Here is a 20,751-nt window from a genome sequence, read left to right as displayed (position 1 = left end):
GTAGATCTAAGATGGTGAGAGGGAGAGCATTTCAAGAGGATGAGGTTTGTGATGGATGAAAGGATGTTGTTGAGGGGTTTGTAGGGGTGGGGGAGTAATTTAAATTATATTCTAAAGGACTTGGGATGCCTTTACAGGGATTTGAAGAGTTTTGCAGCATCGGGAGAGGAAGATCAGCTTTGCAGCAGCACTTATGACTGATTGAAGCAGGGATAGGTGGGTTGTTGGGAATGCCAGATTGGAGAAGATTTCAGCAGTCAAGGTGAGAGTTGGTAGAATGAATGAGCGTCTTGGAGAGAAGGAATTTGAGAAATGCTGAAGGGACCAGTAGTAACTTATCTAGGATTCTTCACCTTATGTTGAACTGCAAATCTGAGCACCCCCTGCCAGACTGTAACCCGAACATAGGTAAACAGTGGCTCTCCTGTGGAACTACAAGTATTGGGGAAATATAGTTCTGCAATAGCTGTAGGACCACAGGTTACCGAGGCCAAAGAATTAAAAATAGTCAAGCGGATTGGTAGAGACCAGCACGATCCGTCATTAAATTCCATTCTCTTTGTCCTGCACATTCTGTCTTCCTCATGCTTATACTAGTGTCTGAGTCATCACACGTTTTCTGAGCAGCCTGGCAGGTCAATTGATCTCGGATTCATTTGTAGCGCTGCAGTAATGACCACATGCTGTATGAGCAAGGTGTGCAGGGAGATGGGATTTTAATAAGAACCTAAATAATTTTTATACTTATGTGTAGTTCTGTCAAGATACTGGAACATAACGTGTGTTTTATGGTTGTCAAAAATATACCTTTTATAATACTAAATCGTAGCTGTACTTGGAAGGATAACGTTACTTTACTGCAGCTTCTGCTAATAAGTTCCTTATACCCACTAATAATTGCTTTGAATGTAGCACTTTCCACCGCCCTATGGTTACTGACATATGCTGACTCTGCTCCCTCATGTAACTGCAATCAGGGAGATAATCCAACCCTGACAGCTACGTTAGTAGCCCTTGGGGGAAGCACATCAACATCTAGTCATGTTTCATATGTGTTGGTGTCCGTGTAATGAAATGGTGATGGTTTGGCTGACCACCTGCACCCCTGCTGTCCTTCCTGCGATCTTTAGTCCTACAGCATGCTGGACAGAAGTCCATCAGGGTGTCGCTGGATAGAAGGTTTCTGGGGAGAAACATTCAGTATATAGAATCCTGAGGAAGGAAGTTACATTCTAATGGGAAATATCTCCAAATTTGAATAGTTCAGTTTCAAAGCCACTGAGGATAATAATAGTTTAACAATCAAAGTCTTTGAAATACTAGATTCCCTGTTTTCTTGCTAAACAAAAATTGAATTTTTGTGTTTGGAAGTATTCTGTATTGTACAAATTCATATTTTACATCTCTAGTTAAACATTTCTGTGTGAAGACACAATAGAACGTTTGAAGAAATGAAACCATTTTTACAAGATTGCTGTGTTATTACGGCTCGATTCCCAGACCTTGTAAAATATGACGGCACAAATCACCGCACGGGCAAATGCTGCCAAAACAAGTGCTCAGCAATACTCTTCAATAGAGGCTATTCAGAGCAGCCATGTGATTGTGTCTACACTTCGCTGCAGTTGTCTCTGCACTTAAAGTACATTTCATATACATGTAGTGGACAAAAATGGAGTAAATGAGGTTCACCAAGCATATTGAAACCAAAGGTATCAATGCAATCTCTTGGGTTAATTAAGAAATTTACATCCTGGTATGATCAGGGCCATGTATAAGAATTCTATGTAAGTGCTCAGAACTTGTGAGACTATTAGGAGCTAAACTGAAATTGGCCCTTCTCCAGGTATTTACTAACCATGTCACAAGACAGCATGTTCTTCAAATCCTCTTGGGTTTCTTTGAGAAAGTACTTCCCCAAAAATACCTCTGCAGTCCTTTTTCAATAGCGTCTGCCTTCCAACTCAGAAGCTGCTTGAAGTTGATATTCATCATCCTCATCATCACCATTTATTTATATAGCGCCACTAATTCCGCATCGCTGTACAGAGAACTCGCTCACATCAGTCCCTGCCCCATTGGAGCTTACAGTCTAAATTCCCTAACATACATACACAGACAGACAGAGACTAGGGTCAATTTTTATAGAAGCCAATTAACCTACTAGTATGTTTTTGGAGTGTGGGAGGAAACCCACGCAAACACGGGGAGAACATACAAACTCCACACAGATAAGGCCATGGTCGGGAATTGAACTCATGACCCCAGCGCTGTGAGGCAGAAGTGCTAACCACTGAGCCACCTTGCTAAGTAGTTAGCACATTCTTCAGAATGTGTCCTATTACTTTACTAGGAACAAGACGTCATGACTATGTCGGACCTTATGAATATCAGGCCTCGTTGAGGTCATTGCTGCCTAGCCAACTGATAGACCCACATACTGGATCAGTCTAATATTGGGTAACCCCAGCGTGTAGGTGACTGGTTCATGGCTGAGATGGTAACTCCTTCTGGTGGTTGCTGGTTGACCACGATTTCTTGTCGACACATTTTAAAATGTGAGTTTAAAATTGGAGCAAACACAAACTGTGTTGAAAACAAAACAAAAAACATCTACAAAGAGAGAAAACAATATTGCATTACTAGTAATAAGAGAAACCATTGTAGAGGGTAGACGGCAACCACTCTGCATATAGCTTGCAGGTTCGGGAAATGTCGATAGGGGCCTCCTAGAATTAGAGACTTGATATGTGATGGCTGAAGAGTCCAAAGAGACTTTGTTCTAAAATGATTTTTGTTTAGCTTTAAATAGATACCAACAATTAACATTGCCCAGATTTGCAAATGGGACAAGGGAAGTTGTACTGTGCAGTTAGTCCGTGTTTAGAACAGACATCTTGCCAGTTACTCGCATTTCTAGGGACAAATCTCTCAAACCCAAATCTGTGCTTGCAATTCTGGACAGCTGGCATCTGTAAATGACTGTATTTAAGACCTGCTAATTACTAGAAAATGTCAAGACTATGAAATATGTCATGACAAGTGCTTAAAATATACTGATAATTCAGACTGCTAAATTCGGTAACATATTTGAATATATTATGAACTTGGACAACTTGGCAGTTTTTATTGTATGTTTAAATCAAACACTGTATATACTGATTATTCCAGTTACAATAGATAATTTTTTCTTTACACTTTTTTGTAGACAAGGAAAAACATTATCTGTATTTTCAAATTCAGTAGGTTGACAGGATTCCATTTTTCAAATTAAAATGTGTATTACAGCCATCTAAGTTGATAACTCCTGAGAAGATCTTTTTCTATGCAGATAGTTAGGTGAAAGGCTAGAGCTGTGATTTTTCTGTTGCCAATTTAGAATTTCAATGTAACCATGGGCTATGTTCGCACTAATACCACAGCAGGCAAAACTCCTCCCAAAACAGGACAACACTAAGGAGTAAATGTATCAAGCTGCGAGTTTCCAGCAGGTTTTAAAAGTGGAGGTGTTGCCTATAGCAACCAATCAGATTCTATCTATCATTCTGTAGAATGTACTAAATAAATGACAGCTAGAACCTGGGCGCTATAGGCAACATCTCCACTTTTCAAACCCGCCGGAAGTCTTTGAGCACACGGCTCTCCTCTGTTCCATGTGTGGAAGGTGAATTTAGCGGGACAGAAGCTGACATGATATTTACCTCTATTGTGAGAAGTTGGCGTAGTGCACACGGTCATCTTTCCATTACAGAACAGCGACGAGGGAAAGTAGAACATTCTCTACTTTCCTCTGTCATCTTCCTTGCAAAGGCTCCGTAGAGATCCATGATCTTTGTCTTTCCTTTGTTCACCCGTAATGCACAAGCTAATCCCTGAGGTATGTTCTCAGAAGGACACCTGGTTATCATTCTTGTGAATGACTGCAAGGCAGAGGTCTAGCTTAATATCATCCTGCTTTTGGTGGACACAGACTGAAGCTTGGACCTGCAGCATTCTATGGTGATTGAATTAGACAATTCTTGATCCTCTTAGTGGATATCTCTGGCCTCTAGCTCCAAAATAGTTCAGTGGGAACTGTAATCCACAGCCAGTCCTGTCATTTTAGTCTCTAGCTCTCCTGGAGTCGGCCTTTATTATCCTGGGTACACTGAGGGAGCCATCTCATCTGGCCATTGGTAGTCCTGATCTACCAGTTTTCTGCCCTCTTCTCCTAAGGACCTCCAACTGGTTTTGGCTCCTTGCAGTCTGGAGATAAGGAGTCCCAACTAAAGCTGGGTACACACTACAGAAATTCAGACCAACTTTTTATGCAGAGCGATTTTACATGCGATCGATGATCTGATCGCTCGGTCCATGGACTGCATACACACTAGCCTTGTTTAGGACGATAAAGGGAAGAGCGGACGTCCCTTTAGCGACTTTTTACAGCCATGTTGTCGTGAGCAATGACTGTAATTTCGTACTCACTGTTGTGGAAGTTTATACACACTACACAACGGAAACGAGATTGGAACGAAAATATTAAACGGTACGACCAACCAAATGAGGCGACAATCGTCCATTTGGGCAGACTTTTGACCATCATGTCACTGCACACACTGACCCGACTTTTGAACGAGCAGTCGTATGTCGGCTGTTTGAGCCGATTATTGGACGAAAACAGTGTAGTGTGTACCCAGCTTAAGTCTTTGAATCATCGGGAACAGGTGGGCATAAATACCAGATTACTGAGTTACCTCCCCAGAATGAATTTTTCTATCTTTCCCTAATTGCCTGATGAGTTCCTACCAAATTTCATTGGCCATCTAAGCTTAAAGTCCTGGCACTTAACCTATGGTACATCCCAGATGCACTGGAAATTGTTGGAATAAGGGATGATCGGGCTCCTTTACCGAATTCTTTTATTGAATTGTGCAACAACGTGTGCTTCTGAACATTGTAATATATATATATATATATATATATATATATATATATATATATCATTTATTAGAGAGATGGAGATATATAAAATGCTCGGTTTTCTGAAAACCGAGCCCACCAGAACTTTGGGGATCCGAGTAGGCTCGCGAGCCGCTTCGGTACTTTCACGCGTCCTCGGATCTGAATTGAGGCAAAAAGTCATCGTTGCGTTGTCTGATCCCACGGTTTTTGGATTCCATAAGTACCTCCCTCTCCAGGAGATCCAGCACCATTGCTCACACAGAAACAGGAGAGGTTGCAGTGTTCTTGTCACTTGACAAAAATTGACTAGAAATAACTGGAAATTAATGTTATTGAGGTTAATAATAATAATGTAGGAACAAAAAAAAAAGCCAAATTATGTGATTTTAGAAAACAAAATAGGGATCCAAAACACACACGGTCTGTTTTGCCAATGAATTTAGGATGTTACTTTCTGGAATATCAGAGAAATGGTCATGTCAAAATATTGATCTATAGTTGATGTTACTATTAATTGATATACAATATATTTGCTGTACGAGACCCGATAAATAAAAAAAAAAAAAAATAGTAAACATTTGCTAGGGACTTCAGTATAAATGTAATACACATTAATCTCTTACCAGAAATACATAGCACTAAATCAACCTCAGCATTCACATAACCATTTCTCAGTGTTCTGATGATAAAAATACACTGACATCTTTTACAGCTTTCACACAGGGAACATTTTTCTGTCGGTCAGAACTGCATATATAGTGAAAAAACGTTATGATGCAAACTTCTTATCGCAGTAAAGGAATATAAAGTGGTTTGAGGTCATCACACACTGTCCATTGACTAACCTCTTCCGGTCCATACAGAGTTGCTCTACATTAGCGTCAAATAAATTCAGGTGCATAACGCTTGTGAAAACGTATGTAAGCACTTGATATGTGGTTCAAATTCAGCTTACACGCACTGGACTCGTTTGCGAATACTGTATTCACCTTTGCCCATTAATTTTAATTGGGTTTACAATGTGTGCGCTGCATGTAGAAAACACCATTGAAATGAATGGGAAAAGCTCTGTTCATAAAATTGGGCAGTGTGACTCCCACTTTTCACCCCCAATTCCTCAACTAGTCGAAGTGCTGTTAACAGGGAAACTTGCAGTGTAGGGTTCACTCGTAGTGGGAACCAGATCCAGGCTTCTCATGATAGGGCTGTAACCTCTAGCGGTAAAAATAACCCTGAAAAAGTTTTGTTCACTAATTTATTAGTTAAATAAAAATAAAATCTTGTATTCTAACGGTAAAATCGTCTTTACTTGTTTTATAAAGGGAGTAAAAAATAAAAGACCATAACAGAATGACTGTGAACTGGATTGACCGTAACTCCCCTTAGCCGCTCAGCCAAATACATGCGGTGTCCCTTGATTACCATAATGTTATTTGGGTGAGAAGATTCCTGGAGATTCCTTGCTTTAGTCTTACATCAGTAGAGATTAATTCTGAAGCTCTACTTAGGCCTATGGACTATTTATTTCAATGGTCTACTCGTTTCAATGGAGTTTCTACAGGAAGTGAACATCTACATTGAAATGAATGGGCCATTGAAGTGTTTGGGAAAAATAGAGAACACTGATTTAACCTCTAGCAGGTAATACACAGTATGCTTCCATAAAGATGAATGCTTTTTTGTTTTTTGTTTTTGTTTTACCTCAGTGACATGCTTTGAACACACTGTAATGGCGCAAACGGAGTCCGAAAAAAATCGTCAAAATGCAGATGCAAGTATGAATGTTAATTGCTGTGGACAAAAAAAAATAGAATGGGTTTTACTTTTAAATACAGTTACATGCTTTGCAGTTGCGTTAAAAAAAAAATAAAATAAAAAAAAAGCTTTTTGGGTGTTTGGTATAATGAGAGGGTAGAGCTGAGCGTCGCCCCCAGTGAGCCCATCAGTCATTCGGTCCCAGTCGTCCTCAGTCACAATGTATGACTTTCTGTGTGTGTGTTTGTTGATAACCATGGCAATTATTGATTTTTCGTACTGTAGCATCCACAAGCAGCTTCTAGTTGTGAGAATCGCAGGGAAAATGTCTCTGATTACACAAAAGGTCAGCAAATCGACAGAACTTGCTTGTTAGTGGTAATCGGGGGATACTGTAAATGTATTTCTGTCATGGGGGCTCAGGTGTCGGAAGAAATAAAAAAATAAATGTTGACCCTTTGTGTCCCACTCCCACCGCCATTCTCACGTAACTATTGTCATTCATTTATTTTAAGTCATTGAAAAGGAAAATTAATAGTGTGTTATGAATCTGCTTTGTAGGAAAAATATCCTATTCAAAAATACCTTCTGTATAGTATACTAATGTCTCTGTTTTGTGTTTTTGTGCTGTTTTGCATGGAGGAATCTGATGAAGTTTTCTTCCTTGCAGTCAGTTGGGTTATGAGGTAACAAGTCTGACAGGTCCTCAGGGTGTTCAGATGTAGGAGAGGTGAGGATAGAGAGCTCTGATACGTCTTTCCGTCTCCCTGTACCAGCCTGTGATACCCCTGTTGCAATGTTACTGACAAAAAAAAATAATCTTGGAGTTAAGTGAAGAAAATATGAAAAAGTAGAAGAACCATTTATGTCAAGATTAGGGTTTATTTTTAAATGCACTTTTTTCTTTTCCTTTCCTTAAAAACTAAAGTCTTTTACCTTAAATGTTTTGACATAACTGATGACGGCTAAGCTCACTGTATGATAACACAACTCCTTTATCCGATGTGTTTTCAGGGGAGAATTCTCCGAGGCTTTGTGACAGTCTCTGATTTTGTGGTGCTTCTCATTATAGAGTCTCACTGTTTGTCGCTGGAAAACTCAGTCTCGTCTTTTGTCTGTGGTGGTCAGCTGGAGGACGCTATGATCCGCCTTGTAATACTGTTGGCGCCACCAGACAGCTGCCTGCTACCCTGCCAGGGTGGTACTGTGATGAGCTGGCAGCCTGAGCCAGCTCTGTTTCTCCTGCCAGTCTCCTTTGTGCCTTCTGCTGCTTCGAGGGTGTGAATCGCAGCAATTAAAAAAGGTTTTTGCCGTTATGGCTAACTTGGCAGATCTGCGCTGTGTGGCTAATGAACGACACTATGCAGATGCCTTGCTGAGGAAGCATGTTACACTTTTCCTGATTTATTTAAATATATGTTCCGAGTGAAAAGAGAGGTAATAAAATATTCTACTGCTGGAAATGGGTATTTTAAATAATGTTATAATATTGTATTTTCTTTACTCTGGCAACAGATCTGATTAATTTAAACTTCTCAATCTTTGTATCATTTCTACATTATCTACGTGGTTTGAAACAGAGATTGCTGTGTGCTCGGACAATTTGAGTTTGCAGTGGGTCTTTGCAACTGTTTGAAGGCTCTGTCACCAAATAGTATCATTTCAATTTGTTTGAAGTGATCCTTTCATTTATTAGAACTTAAAGCTGTATCCACATTTTAATGCGCAATACACCCTGGTGAAAGCATTTGAATAGGTATGTGGAACTGTCGATTGCGATCAGGAGAATTTGCGCTACGATGGTTTTAAATTGATGTAAGCTCCGTTTACTTACATTAACTACAAGTGAAGGCTTTGGGGTATAGTGGAATGTACCCCCCAATATCACTGAATGCAAGTGCTGGTGATGACCGCATGTCAAACATGATCAGACTTCATACAACACCAGTGGGTAACAACCAAAAATTGTTCTACAAATAAATGAAAAATACTTCCCGAGTGGGGCCATTTGTTTAGTTTATTTGCATAATCAATGCATTTTTATGCATCACTTTTGCTAAAGGAGTAATGGCATTCTCATAGAAAGGCCCAGAGTATGGAGAATTGCTGTACTACAAAGAAACCATAAGTAAATACAATGTGGCTTAAGATCTGAAAGCCCAAAGATAGTAACTGCCTAGTCTGTCATTATTTCCTGTGTACGAGTATGACTAACAATATGAGGATAACACACAGAAGACAGAGAACATTATTACTTGCAGTGAAAATAAAGCTCACTGGCTGAACAATTAGAGGGGGGTGCAGAGTGTCTGGAGCAAATACAAGGAGTGTAGACTGCAAATGCCGTCAGTGAAGGGGTTGTATTAAAGGGCTAATGATCAGGAAGGTACAGTACTTAGGGGCTCCTAAACATGGGTGTTAAATAAAATGAATAGTGCAAAACTTTGACCTTTATTCTGAATTTTAGGATAGCCTTCAAAGTGTGAATGCTGCAGCTGACAATGAAACTGAAGGGAAATAAAGTTGGACCCTTGTCAGAAAGTTGTGTGTGTGTCCGGATAAAGTTGCTGGCTGTGTTGTTTGGGTAACATGCAGGAACTGTGCACATTGTACTGCATTCATTACTCTTCTTTGTTGGTATTAATTTTGTGATTAAAAAAAAAAAAAAAAAGTGTTCTTGTTTGCCACCATGCTACAAATGCCAACTGTAGAGGCCATTTATGAACTAGTGTCGAATCTAAATCAGATTGTTCACCTGTAAGTGTCAGTTTATTAGTTATGAGCTCATCAGCCGGGAGAATAAAAGACACAGCAAGTTCTGCGTGTACAAATAACTCTCTACTTTATTAGTTACAAGCTCGTGTCTTTATAGCACAAAATCACGTATTGCAGAAAACTACGCCCCAAAAGGTTTTAACCACTCATGCTTCCTTTACTTAGACCTTGCTATATTCAAACATTTTCACACAGGAATTCTCCCCAAGGGGGAGTTAGTTTTATCTCCACCTGCTATATCCAAGGTCATAAACATGGTTCTTGAAAATAATGAATTACTTCTACAAACTGGCTGTATCTAATCTGTCTTTAAGCTATAAGAGAATAAAATGACTATGGCAACAAGATGGTGTCAGCTTAGCAAAATCACATTTCTCACTAGTAACTACACTGGTGCACGGCCTCATGTTAGCAGTGCATCACGGCATTTTTTGTCAAAAGTTAAGTCAGTTTAAAGTTGTACCTGCTATCTCTTATGGACCCACCTCTTTAATTATACTTTGCGTACCGTATACGGCACCTTGACGCCCTATTGGTTGCACGTATTTTCAAAACAGATGTGAATTAACTAAGCTAGGTAAAATAAAGGTTAATTATGGGTTGGCTATGGCCTAGTTAGCAAGAACTTTGTTAAATGTTTAAATGAAGTAATTGATATTATTGGGAGATTGCTGCTCTTGTATAAACACAGGGAACCTGCACTCCCAGTGATTACTAATAAAAAAAACAGAGAGAAAACAATCTAATTTAAAGTTCTCTAGTTCTAATATTAATAACAGGTAGTGTCCTATACTTAAAAGCTCAAAATACAGAATGTTCCATTAACTCTGCTGCCAAATGAAAGAAGAAGTACTCAGTTCCTCTGAACAATGTTGTGCTCGGCAGGGATATATGAAGGAACAGATTAATGCTGTCTTTTACTCTCTGCTTTATCTGTCTTTTGTCTAAGGAAACCTTGCAACTGTATTTCCAGTCTCTCTCTCTTGCCAAAAACGTGCAGCTGTAATCTGCAGATTTACACTAGGTGGCGCTGTGCCAGCTGACAGTATGTGTAGGGCTAGACCGGTGTCTGATATAAAGTCTACAACCAGATATAAGGGTTTTGTAGAACTCAGCTGTCCATGGTGTTGCACTCATTATAAATAGACATGTGCCCGTGCGGCATGTCATGTGGCAGAGACCATGTGTTAAATGATCAGCTGTTTTTTTTTCAGGCATGTGACCCAGAACAGAACAAAGTCTTGGGCAAAGCCACAGTCAACATTGAATTGAAACTGGAGGAAAGCCAGGGCCATTAAGGTCCAATCTGCACACTATGGGCCTGAGTCATTAAGGAAACTAAGGGGAAATAAAAGGAGTAAATGTTCTCTGGGACAAACCATGTTAGAATGCAAGGGGTGCAAATTAGTTTATTATTTTGCACATAACTTAAATACTGGTTGTTTTTTCATGTACGCACACATACTTGATAGCTTTATTTTTACACTGAAATTTAAAGTGTAGTGTTAATTTAAAGTAGGACATGCCTTACCGCAACTATAAATCTGTCCCAACGTTTTAAATTAACCTCCCCCTCCAATGGAACATGGTTTTGCCCAGGTGCAGTTACTCCTTTTTTATGCTTTGCTCTCCTTAATGACTCAGACTCTGTTTTCAGCTACTACAATCCAAACAGGATTTAGTAGTTGTTGGTCATCATAGGTAGAGACAAATGGATGCCACAATCTGGGCTAAACGGGCAAAGATGGCTGATAGGTTTGGGAAGTCTAGGGTAAACATTAGACATAAAGTTGACTTGTAAATGGCCCAGTAGTTATACTGCATTTTTGTCCTACTTGAACCATGACTTCCGTGTGTGTGTGTGTGTGTGTGTGTGTGTGTGTGTGTTTAATATAATATTATAATTATTGTGACTGGGTACGGGGAGCCGGTACCATCTTCTGGGGTAGATGGTGTTTATAGCAGCCGAGAGATTTCACACAAGTCCAAAGGTTTCATGCAACTGACCTCAGCCAGTTTTATTCAGTAAGAAAACTCCAAAATAAACACTTTGCTGTCCGGCTCTAACTAAACACCGGTCACACCTGACTAACAAACTGAGACAAAACAAAGAGACGTTTCAGTGCAGTACACTTACAGGCAGATATCAGGCTCCTCACACAGCCCCTGTCCTCAGGCAGTGAGAGACTGACGGAGCTACAGCCTTTTACCAGCATCACTCAGGTGCAATTCCTGATCACCAGCAGAATCACTGGTAACTTGGTGAATGGACCTAATGGATGGAGCCCGCCCTCTCTCTCCATCCATAACCCCAGGATCCTTTTCTGTCCTTTAGTCCTTCAGCTCACAGACAATTACATTTTCCGGGGGGTTTTAAACGTGTACGTTAGGAACCTAGGTGAAATAAACCTGCCATCATACACTAACCCAGTGACTTTGTATCTCTCTCCCTCTCCTCAAGGGCTATCAACAGTTCATGTTTTTAGGATTTCTTTAAAGGTGAGTTAATCTATTTGGCTGGGTGAGTAATTATCCCAACTGTTTATACAGACAGAAATCCTGAAAACATGACCTGTTGGGGTAGCCCTTGAGGACTGAACTTGGACACCTCTGCATTAAAGGGACACTAGAGCTAAAATACAGTTTTATTCAATATCAAAGATTACTTTAAATAAAAAAAAAGTTTAATATTCACAAATTATATATATATTTATTTATTACAGTGTTTTCCCCAGAAAATTAAGAGGCAGCGGGGAGGGGGCAGTTGTAATACTTTGCAATACTAATGAAAAATGTTGGAGGTTATTGGTGGTCAGTGGTCTAACACACACTGCTGGCTGTAGTGCTCACATAGTGCCTGTTATAGTTGGAGAAACAATGGTTTATTCTTTTAGAATAGGACTCTGTTGGGCTCTAAGAGCCGGGTGGCAAGTAAAAACACCCGGGAAAATGGTGCTGGGGAGAACACTGTATGTGTGTGTGTGTGTGTGTGTGTGTGTATATATTTAGAATTGTTGAAGCTCGTCGTTGGTCAGCCGTCTCTTTGCGCTCATACATACTGTAATTTGTGGTCAATTCGGTCTAAAACAACCTGGTTTGCTGCCAGAATTGCAATATGTGTTCCTTAACCTTTCCCTTTCAAGGTAACGTCGGTAATATGTAATCTTCATGCTGCTCTGACTTATTCCTAAATAGTTACGGTGATATTTCAGCCCATTAACCATTGTAAATCATCCATCAAAAACCAGATGCACCTGATAAGGGCTAATTTAAGAGAGCACTAATTGCAGCTCTTCTCTGCAAGACTCCTTTCAGGACACACGGTTTTCTCTCTTCCTGATTAACCAATGTATGTATGTGTATAAAAAAAAAAAAAAATCAAGATTTTCAGACATCCAAAATATTTCCAGACAGTACTTACAGCTGGTGACCTGCGCCGTCTGCATGTAAGACCTTTTAAACATCAGTGGGATTTGCTGGTGTGGGAGTTAGAGGAGTATTCTAGAAATCCTCTTTTCAGGTTGATATATGTAATATATATAGGAAATCTACAAGGTTTGGAGATTCTCAGCACTTGAGCAAAGTCTCATGACTGAAGGCTTTGATCTGTTTTCCATGCACTGGATATCCAAATTACTGGTTGATGAAATAGAATCTCTGCTCTGTCTAGCGAGGATTTTACACATGAGAAGTTGGTTAAAGTTTCATAAAGCTTCTTACTTTGTGTTAGAGCAAAACCCTGGAGTTAAAGTGCAGCTTCAGGTTTACAGCAGCGTTCATGTGTGTTTAAGTCCTATCCAAGGAGAACTCCACCGATTTTTAATGTCTATTTGTTTTGTTTTTTTTGTAGAGTGGGCACTATGCTTTGGCTCATCCTGGTAAGAAGCTGTAATTAGGGTAGAGAAGAACCAGTCTCCAGACAAACCATGGGAAACGCAACTACCAAGTTCCGCAAAGCCTTGATCAACGGGGATGAGAACCTGGCTTACCAAATCTACGAGAGCAACCTTCAGCTGAAAGAGTCCTTGGATCCCAACACGTCCTACGGAGAGCCCTACCAGCATAACACTCCACTGCATTATGCTTCACGGTACGGCATGAGCCGTCTCCTACGGTGAGTTAACGGTCGCTCTTTGCGGTTTGCTATTTATTTATTTTTTTACATTTTGTTAGAGACATTGACAATAATTTGCTGTGTGTTTTTCAAAGCAAGTAGTCACATGAATTGATAGTAATATATACCAAATGCTAGATGTACTAGCTAAAATATGTCCACAAAATAAATGAAGCATTTATACTTAGCTAAAGATGTCTATCGGACTCTCCATCGCACCCCTCTTCAACAGGTTGCCATCTTAGGATGTTGGTGCTTCTCTATCTTACAGTATTCTGAGCCAGCATAGTTAGTAAAGTCACCACAGCAAGCTAACTAACATGCTGTGCTTTTCTGTTTTAACCTGTTGTCCTATGTGAAGCACTTAGAACAGTGTCCCAAAGATGTTGGGTTTGGCTTCATGCAGTATGTATGTAAGGACAATATTAATTGCTCCGTACGACTTTATTTTTAACAAAGCAGAATTGCCATGTCAGGGTAATTCAATGGTACATATTTTTGACTAATTACTTTATTCTTTTACATTGTGATTATTTAAAAACACATTAAAATAGCGAGCGGAAAAAACATATTGGAGGTTTTTTTTTTCTGCTATTAACTTTGACATATTTTCCTCCAGGTTAAAGACAATTCTGTACATAGCTTAGATTGTGAAATATCCACAGATAGACCTAATTGTTCAACTGTAGATTCCATTCAGTAAACTGTTGTGGGCCCTACAATGTATTACTGTGGCCTCGGCTATGAACCCCCTCTTCCCAGTGATCCCAGAGAGGAAGCCACCATGGCACTCGCATATCGCCGATCACGTTCAGAGTTGCTGTGGTCTCTCCGTAGCAGCGGAGATTCAGCATAGTAGATCTAATTGGAAGCCGTAGAGCTGTTGTTTTGGCTCTCCACTTTGGAGGGTGCTGAATGCGTGGGATCTCTTCTGCTACTCAACAGAACAAAAGTTTGGGGGTCTCTGATCTAACAGTACTATTACTGGGAAAGAAAGGGGATTTAGTCCTGGATTTGTTTAAACCAGAAAAGGCCTTTTTTGTAAAACAAAACAAAAACGTTGGATGTATGAACTTATATGCTCATATACATATGTTTTTGACACCACAATCATCCTGCATCAGTGTGACGAGTCTCACATTACTACCGTGCTGTTGGAGACCCTGCTCCTTTCTCTATCTAACGTCACTTCCTGCTTCCACATCCCCCTGTCCTCCCTATCCTAATCACATGACCCATACAAGCTCTGCTCTCATCTTCTGCTATTGTGGCTATTGCAGTGATCTGATAAGCAGGAAAAAGAGTATATACCATAAGTTAGTCAGACACTAGTCCAAAGACACACAACCTTTATTCTGTAACCTGGTACCACTATTATGGTGCAGACTTAGACTGTGTGTATTCAACATACTCCATGATAGTTTGGATAATGCTACACAGTGTTCTCCCCACGCTTTATTTGTCGGGTGGTGAGGTGGCCGAAAGACGGGCTGCACTGACTGCAAATTTCAAAGTAGTTAATCATAAAAATAATTGAAAGTTGCTCACTGCAAGCTGCTGTGTGCTGCTTTTAGCTACTGATGGTAAACAGTAAATGTACAGTCCTGTTGGTAGTAATGTATATTGCTTACTATCACACCTTTACAAAAACAGATAATCAGACCAGTGATCGTATCGCCGTCACTGCAGGAGGGTGACCTCTGAGGGCCCTAGAGGTGAAGGAGTCCAGGCAATGCTCCACCACCCTCCCAAAGTGCACCTTCTGCTCTTCTGAAGGACTGGCAGTGAAGTCAGACCATTCCCTAATTTTGCTATGAAGCCTGACAGTGCCGTGTTCCTCCCCTGAATCAGACAAAAGTATTACCAGTATTGTACAGATTTGCTGCCCTTGGTGTATATGGGACAGCATCACGTATTCTGAGAGAGCTCTGCAGTACAGCTCCCAGTCACATAATACTGAGATCACACACCTGATTCTAAGGGGTTGTGCAAACACCCTCCCCCTATAAGTCAGCATCCCTTTTCGCATGTGATTAGATACCTCATGCTTAACGTTTCAAAATAACTATTTTCCTTTTTTGAGTTCCTCATTAAAAAGCACAGCTCGAAAAGCCTATTTTAAGAGCATGTGGGAAGTGTGATAGACTGTTGTGAGGCTCCTGCTACATGTTGGTTCTTACGGCTCGCTCAGACTAGCGTTCAGTAAGACGTTTCCCATGGTGCACTGCAGTGCAGAACATGCACCATTTCTGCCGCTTTGCCCCGCAGATTACACTGCCACTTCTGTGCATTGGGGACCAATGATCCTGTTGCCTGCGTGATGTTCAGAGCAGTTTGCTTACCTCACGTTCTGCTTGGAATACAGTGTAAAGTCTGACTAAACACTTGTTTGAACAAGTCCTTTCAGCTGGTGCATCCTTAGAGGAGAACAATAACATATTGTTACAGCTTATGCTATTTCCACGTTCTCATTAATTCCTAAGAACATGTTTATCACAAAGAGAACCTGTATATTTCTTTTGAGGGCCCGGCATACTTCAATGATATTTTCATTTACAGCTGTACATGGTTGTTCAGTGCAGCATTACAAAGCGGCCGCTCTATGATTTCGATTTTCCCTAATCTATTTTTTTTTTTTTTCTATCATGGGAACACTATTGTCATCTAACACATAATTTCATAGCTGCAGAGGATTTGATGCGAATGGAACAGCAGTGACTATACTGAGCTCGTATATTTCAAATGAATAAATTATAAAGTATAATCACATCAGACTCTCGGTAGATATCTGCTTGTCTCATAGCGTCTGCAAAGCATCATTCAGAAGTGTGTTTTACGTCTGCTGAGCATGAATAATATCTTTATATGCTCTGACAGGGAAACATTTTGCAGAGCATCGCTGCTGGACATGCCTGTTTCCTAAGGCCTTGTGAGGGATTGGTACAGTGTCTCTATCATGCTTTAGTAGTAGATCCAGTAAGTAAAATGATTGCACTGTAATTTTAAATAAAACAACATTTTTGGTTGGTCTTTGACTACATTTACATAGGTATTGTTGGTGTAAAAGACAGATTGAGAAACAAAGGATCAAGTTTGAGTTTGTCATTCTTGTAAGTGAATTTTTTTTAGCAGAAATTTGTTGTTTCACTATCTTTTTAAAGTGGATCCATTGTCCACAGGCAGAAGAGGGTGCCATTTTGTGGGCAGGGCCTATATTCATCCTGTCAGTTCACTAGGAATCTAACTTTGTTTCTGAAGCCACAAGTACCTCTCGTCTCCACTCCATCACTAGTTCCTAGTCAGTTGACTGGCTGCAGTGTCATGAATATTGGTTCAGCACACAAAATGGCCGCCTCCATGTCATGCCTCAGTGGTTAATGAGCCATTCCATGTAATCTGCTGTATTTGTATTTCTCCAACTCCCAATTTTTTCATAGAAATGTTTCTAAATGCTCATTACCAATTACTTTTTTTTATCATCCATTGTTCCAGATCTGTAGGTTTTTAATAAAATAAATGCTATCGTTTTGGTGCAAAAAAAATTACATTCTTACAAATGCTCTCTCCACAGCAATGATTCTTCATAACTATCAACTTTTTATTTTTTATTTTTTATTTTTTTTAACTTAATTGTTTTTGATCACACTGAACTTAACTTTAACATTAGTAATACCCCCAAATTATAGTAGCAAAATTTTGCCAGGAATAATACAGCATGCTACATGTGTATGACGACAAACCAGGGGGATTTAATATAAATATTACATTCATAATGCTCTGTATATAATAGTCACTATACCCTTTGGCTTTGTATGCCCTCTTGCCCTACATACAATATACCCTTTACTTAGCCACTCGTGTTCCTAGTTTTTTCCCTGTTGTCTCATAGAAGCCTCTTTTCTAAATGGCCCATCGGTACTGTAAGAGATGGGATAACCAAGTACTGACCTGCAATTTCAGAGAAAAGGGTATCTAAACACTTTATTTCCCCCCAGACCACAGTTTTTTTGCTGTTTTTGTTTTGTTTGTTTTTTTAAAATGTAACTCTGGGTTTTACGGAGACTTTTTTAGCTCTATACTGTGTTGATTTGTACATTTATTTACCTCAAAACGCCCTTTATTTTATTTATTCTGATATTGTTAGTGTTCATGGTTGTGTGTTTTCATGAAAGGACACCTCTCTTTCTCTTAGTATGTCTCCATTATTTTCACATGAGAATGGGCTGTAAATAAAGCACTAGACACAATAAAGCTATATATAAACTAGTACTCAGAACCTGTGGCGTCCACGTAGACTGAGTATGACGTACTGTGTCATGTGGCCGTCTTGGCGGTATGAAAATTAATGAATTCCACAAAATGTCACCCACGTTTTCTTCCCTCAGTGATGTCACTAGTTCCTTGTGAATTGATTGGCTGCCTGAAAATGGCGGCCTGCGTTGTGTGGGGGCTACAGGTGCACTTAAATGACGAACCGTTTGGTTGCTGAAAGTTTTAAGCCTGTATGTTTAACTGGACGTTTCTGGAAGCAGAAAGTAAAAGCAAGCTGTATGTAGAAGTGTGTTTTTGGTCCCTGGTAATAAAAGCTCTGTGGGAATGCTTGATAATAGGAGGTCGTATTAAATTTCCAATTGTTTGCAAAGTGGGGCGTTCGGTTTTATTTATGGTTACTGCCCAGCAGAGTTCAGGCAGTCAAAGTGTCCTTACTAATTCCCAGTGTATTGTGGGTATTATAAAATGTGATGATACGTGTATATTGGGGATTGTTTACCATCTCCTCCAATTGTCATCCTCCGTTTATTAGTTTATTATGGCATTATATGTAATGTTGAATATCGGTGATTAAAAATGCACCCACGCCCATGTGCTCTAAATGTGTACCATGCACAGATATTGTCAATAATTGTCCATATTCCTCCCACAATGCCCCTACCCCCACTAATTTCTCCACTACCAAAGACGGTGTCGCGCAACTTGGCGCATCTTTTTTTTCTAGGTCCTGACACTCACACCGAGATCAGGACCACCTTACCTTCCCTTCCCCTTCTTCCTTATGTGTCTTCCCCTGTCCACATTCAGCTACTATATTCAAATGAAGACTCCAACCTCACTGATAAAGCAGAATCCCCCCCACACTCATTCACCATGAATCTCAAAAGAATATCTCTTAATATCAATGGTCTCAACTCGCCAAACAAACGCACAATGGTCTTACAATATTTTAAGAGTTTAAAACCTGATTTTCTTGCAAGAAACACATCTTAAGGATCCACACCCCACATTATCTTCTAAATATTATCCACGTGCTTTTTTTTTTTTAAATCCAGTATTTTTATTGAAATTTTTTAAGATATAAACATACTAAACAACAAAAAGAAAAACAATCGCATACATATCAGAATTAAATGACGGAATTTACAAGATTACATTAAAGCATAATAATAATAAATGTGCTATATTCATTCAGGATCATACATCGTAAATGCTTATACATAAGTATGTTACACATGCAGGGTTTATTACATGGACTCAGATACTTATTATAAGAACTGCGGTAGCCATACATTTAAGTAGATAGAGCATCTGTACTAGATGACATAGGATAGAATGGAGACTCTAACCATCTGTACCATATATTCTCAAATTCCTTCAGAGCCTGTCTGCTAGTATAAACAAATCTCTCGTGCCTTATGGTGGTATTGACCAGTGCCTTCCAATTTTTAACCGTGGGACTCGTCGGGGCCAACCACAGCCTCGCTATACAGACCTTAGCCAACATCAATAACTGTGAAATGTACATTTTTGTCAGTTTATTAACTTTCCCCTTCAATCGGAGCCCAAAGAGACAAGTGGCCGGTGAACTAAGAGACACTTCAATTCCAGTAACCTGAATACATCTCCTGATCCTTCGCCAGAAGATTTGTATACATGAACACTCCCATAGAAGGTGCCAAAAGTTAGCATTGATCGAATTGCATTTCGGACAGTTAGGGGTAGCATCCGGGCGAAATCCACGTGCTTTTTACTCTTCTGCAAACGCAGAACATAGAGGTCCAGCAATACTGATACACAGTAGAGTCCCGCTAACTATTGACTCGCAGACTTCTGACTCCCTTGGCAGATGCATCATCCTTAGAGGCACCTTAAACCAAAATCCCATAACTTTAGCTTCAATATATGCCCCAAACGTGCAGCACGGAGCCTTCTATGCAGACTTCTTCCAGCAACTTTCTTAAATGTAGGAGGTATGACCATTGTAGGAGGGGACTTTAATACTATCCTAGATCCAATATTAGATAGGTCCAGCCAAACGCATATTTCTGTGGACATACCGAGGAGTCAAGTAAGTTGAAATCCCAACTGAAGTCATTCAATTTATATGACGCCTTGCGAGTGTTATATCCCTCTTCCAGAGCCTGTACTCAAGAATAGATTACTTTTTTGTTGACCACTTGACAACCCAGAGGATGGGAGATGTCCGGGTCCTCCCAGTGTCCTGGTCTGATCATGAAGCGGTTGAGCAGACTCTACACTTCTCCCCCCCCCCCCAATCACGCTCCAGATGGCGACTTGATGAGTCTACTCCTTAGGAAAGAGCATATTTTCCATATATCCCAAGCTATTACTGATTACTTTTCCCATAATGTATCCCCAGAGATATCACAATCTATCCTCTGGGAAGCCCATAAGGCCACTATACGGGGTATCCTTAACAAAATGACAACACAGTAGAGGCGGAAAGAAAGAGCGCGTTTACAAGAGTTTGAACAACAGATACAACAAACTGCATCTCACCACCAAACTAGCCCCAAGAAACGTTTATACACCAAACCAGTCTCTCGTAAAGGACAAATAAACCAAATATTATCAAAACGAGCAGCTAAAACTCTCCTATGGGTTCAGCAAAAATATTATGAAAAAGGCGATACGCGGGCAATTTTCCCAGACTTATTACTACAATCAGATGTGATCTAACTCAATGGAATAAGCATCACATCTCATGGATTGGCCGAATGGCCTCTGTTAAAATGAATGTTTTACCCAGACTACTTTACTTATGGCAAACGTTTCCAATTCAGGTTCCCTTACATGTCCTTAAACATTTACAACAAATGAAATCCAAATTTGTATGGGCAGAGCGAAAACCTAGAGTACGAATGCAA

The 20,751-nt window shown here is 39.9% G+C and overlaps 1 protein-coding gene across 3 annotated transcripts in view; it reads left to right on the top strand.

The window, feature by feature from the left end:
* ANKIB1 (ankyrin repeat and IBR domain containing 1) overlaps nt 1–20,751 on the top strand; it is a 110,618-nt gene that overhangs the window by 14,733 nt on the left and 75,134 nt on the right. For all 3 annotated transcript variants that reach the window (XM_075211823.1, XM_075211821.1, XM_075211822.1), the window contains exon 2: nt 13,325–13,588. In XM_075211823.1, the coding sequence (XP_075067924.1) occupies nt 13,401–13,588 (188 nt within the window). In that variant the 5' untranslated portion in view covers nt 13,325–13,400. The remainder of the gene's footprint in view (nt 1–13,324; nt 13,589–20,751) is intronic.

Source organism: Mixophyes fleayi, chromosome 5, assembly GCF_038048845.1.
Source record: "Mixophyes fleayi isolate aMixFle1 chromosome 5, aMixFle1.hap1, whole genome shotgun sequence".
NCBI lineage: Eukaryota > Metazoa > Chordata > Amphibia > Anura > Limnodynastidae > Mixophyes > Mixophyes fleayi.
The sequence above is the reverse complement of the archived record's forward strand: the minus strand, read 5'-3'. Positions and strand labels throughout refer to the sequence as shown.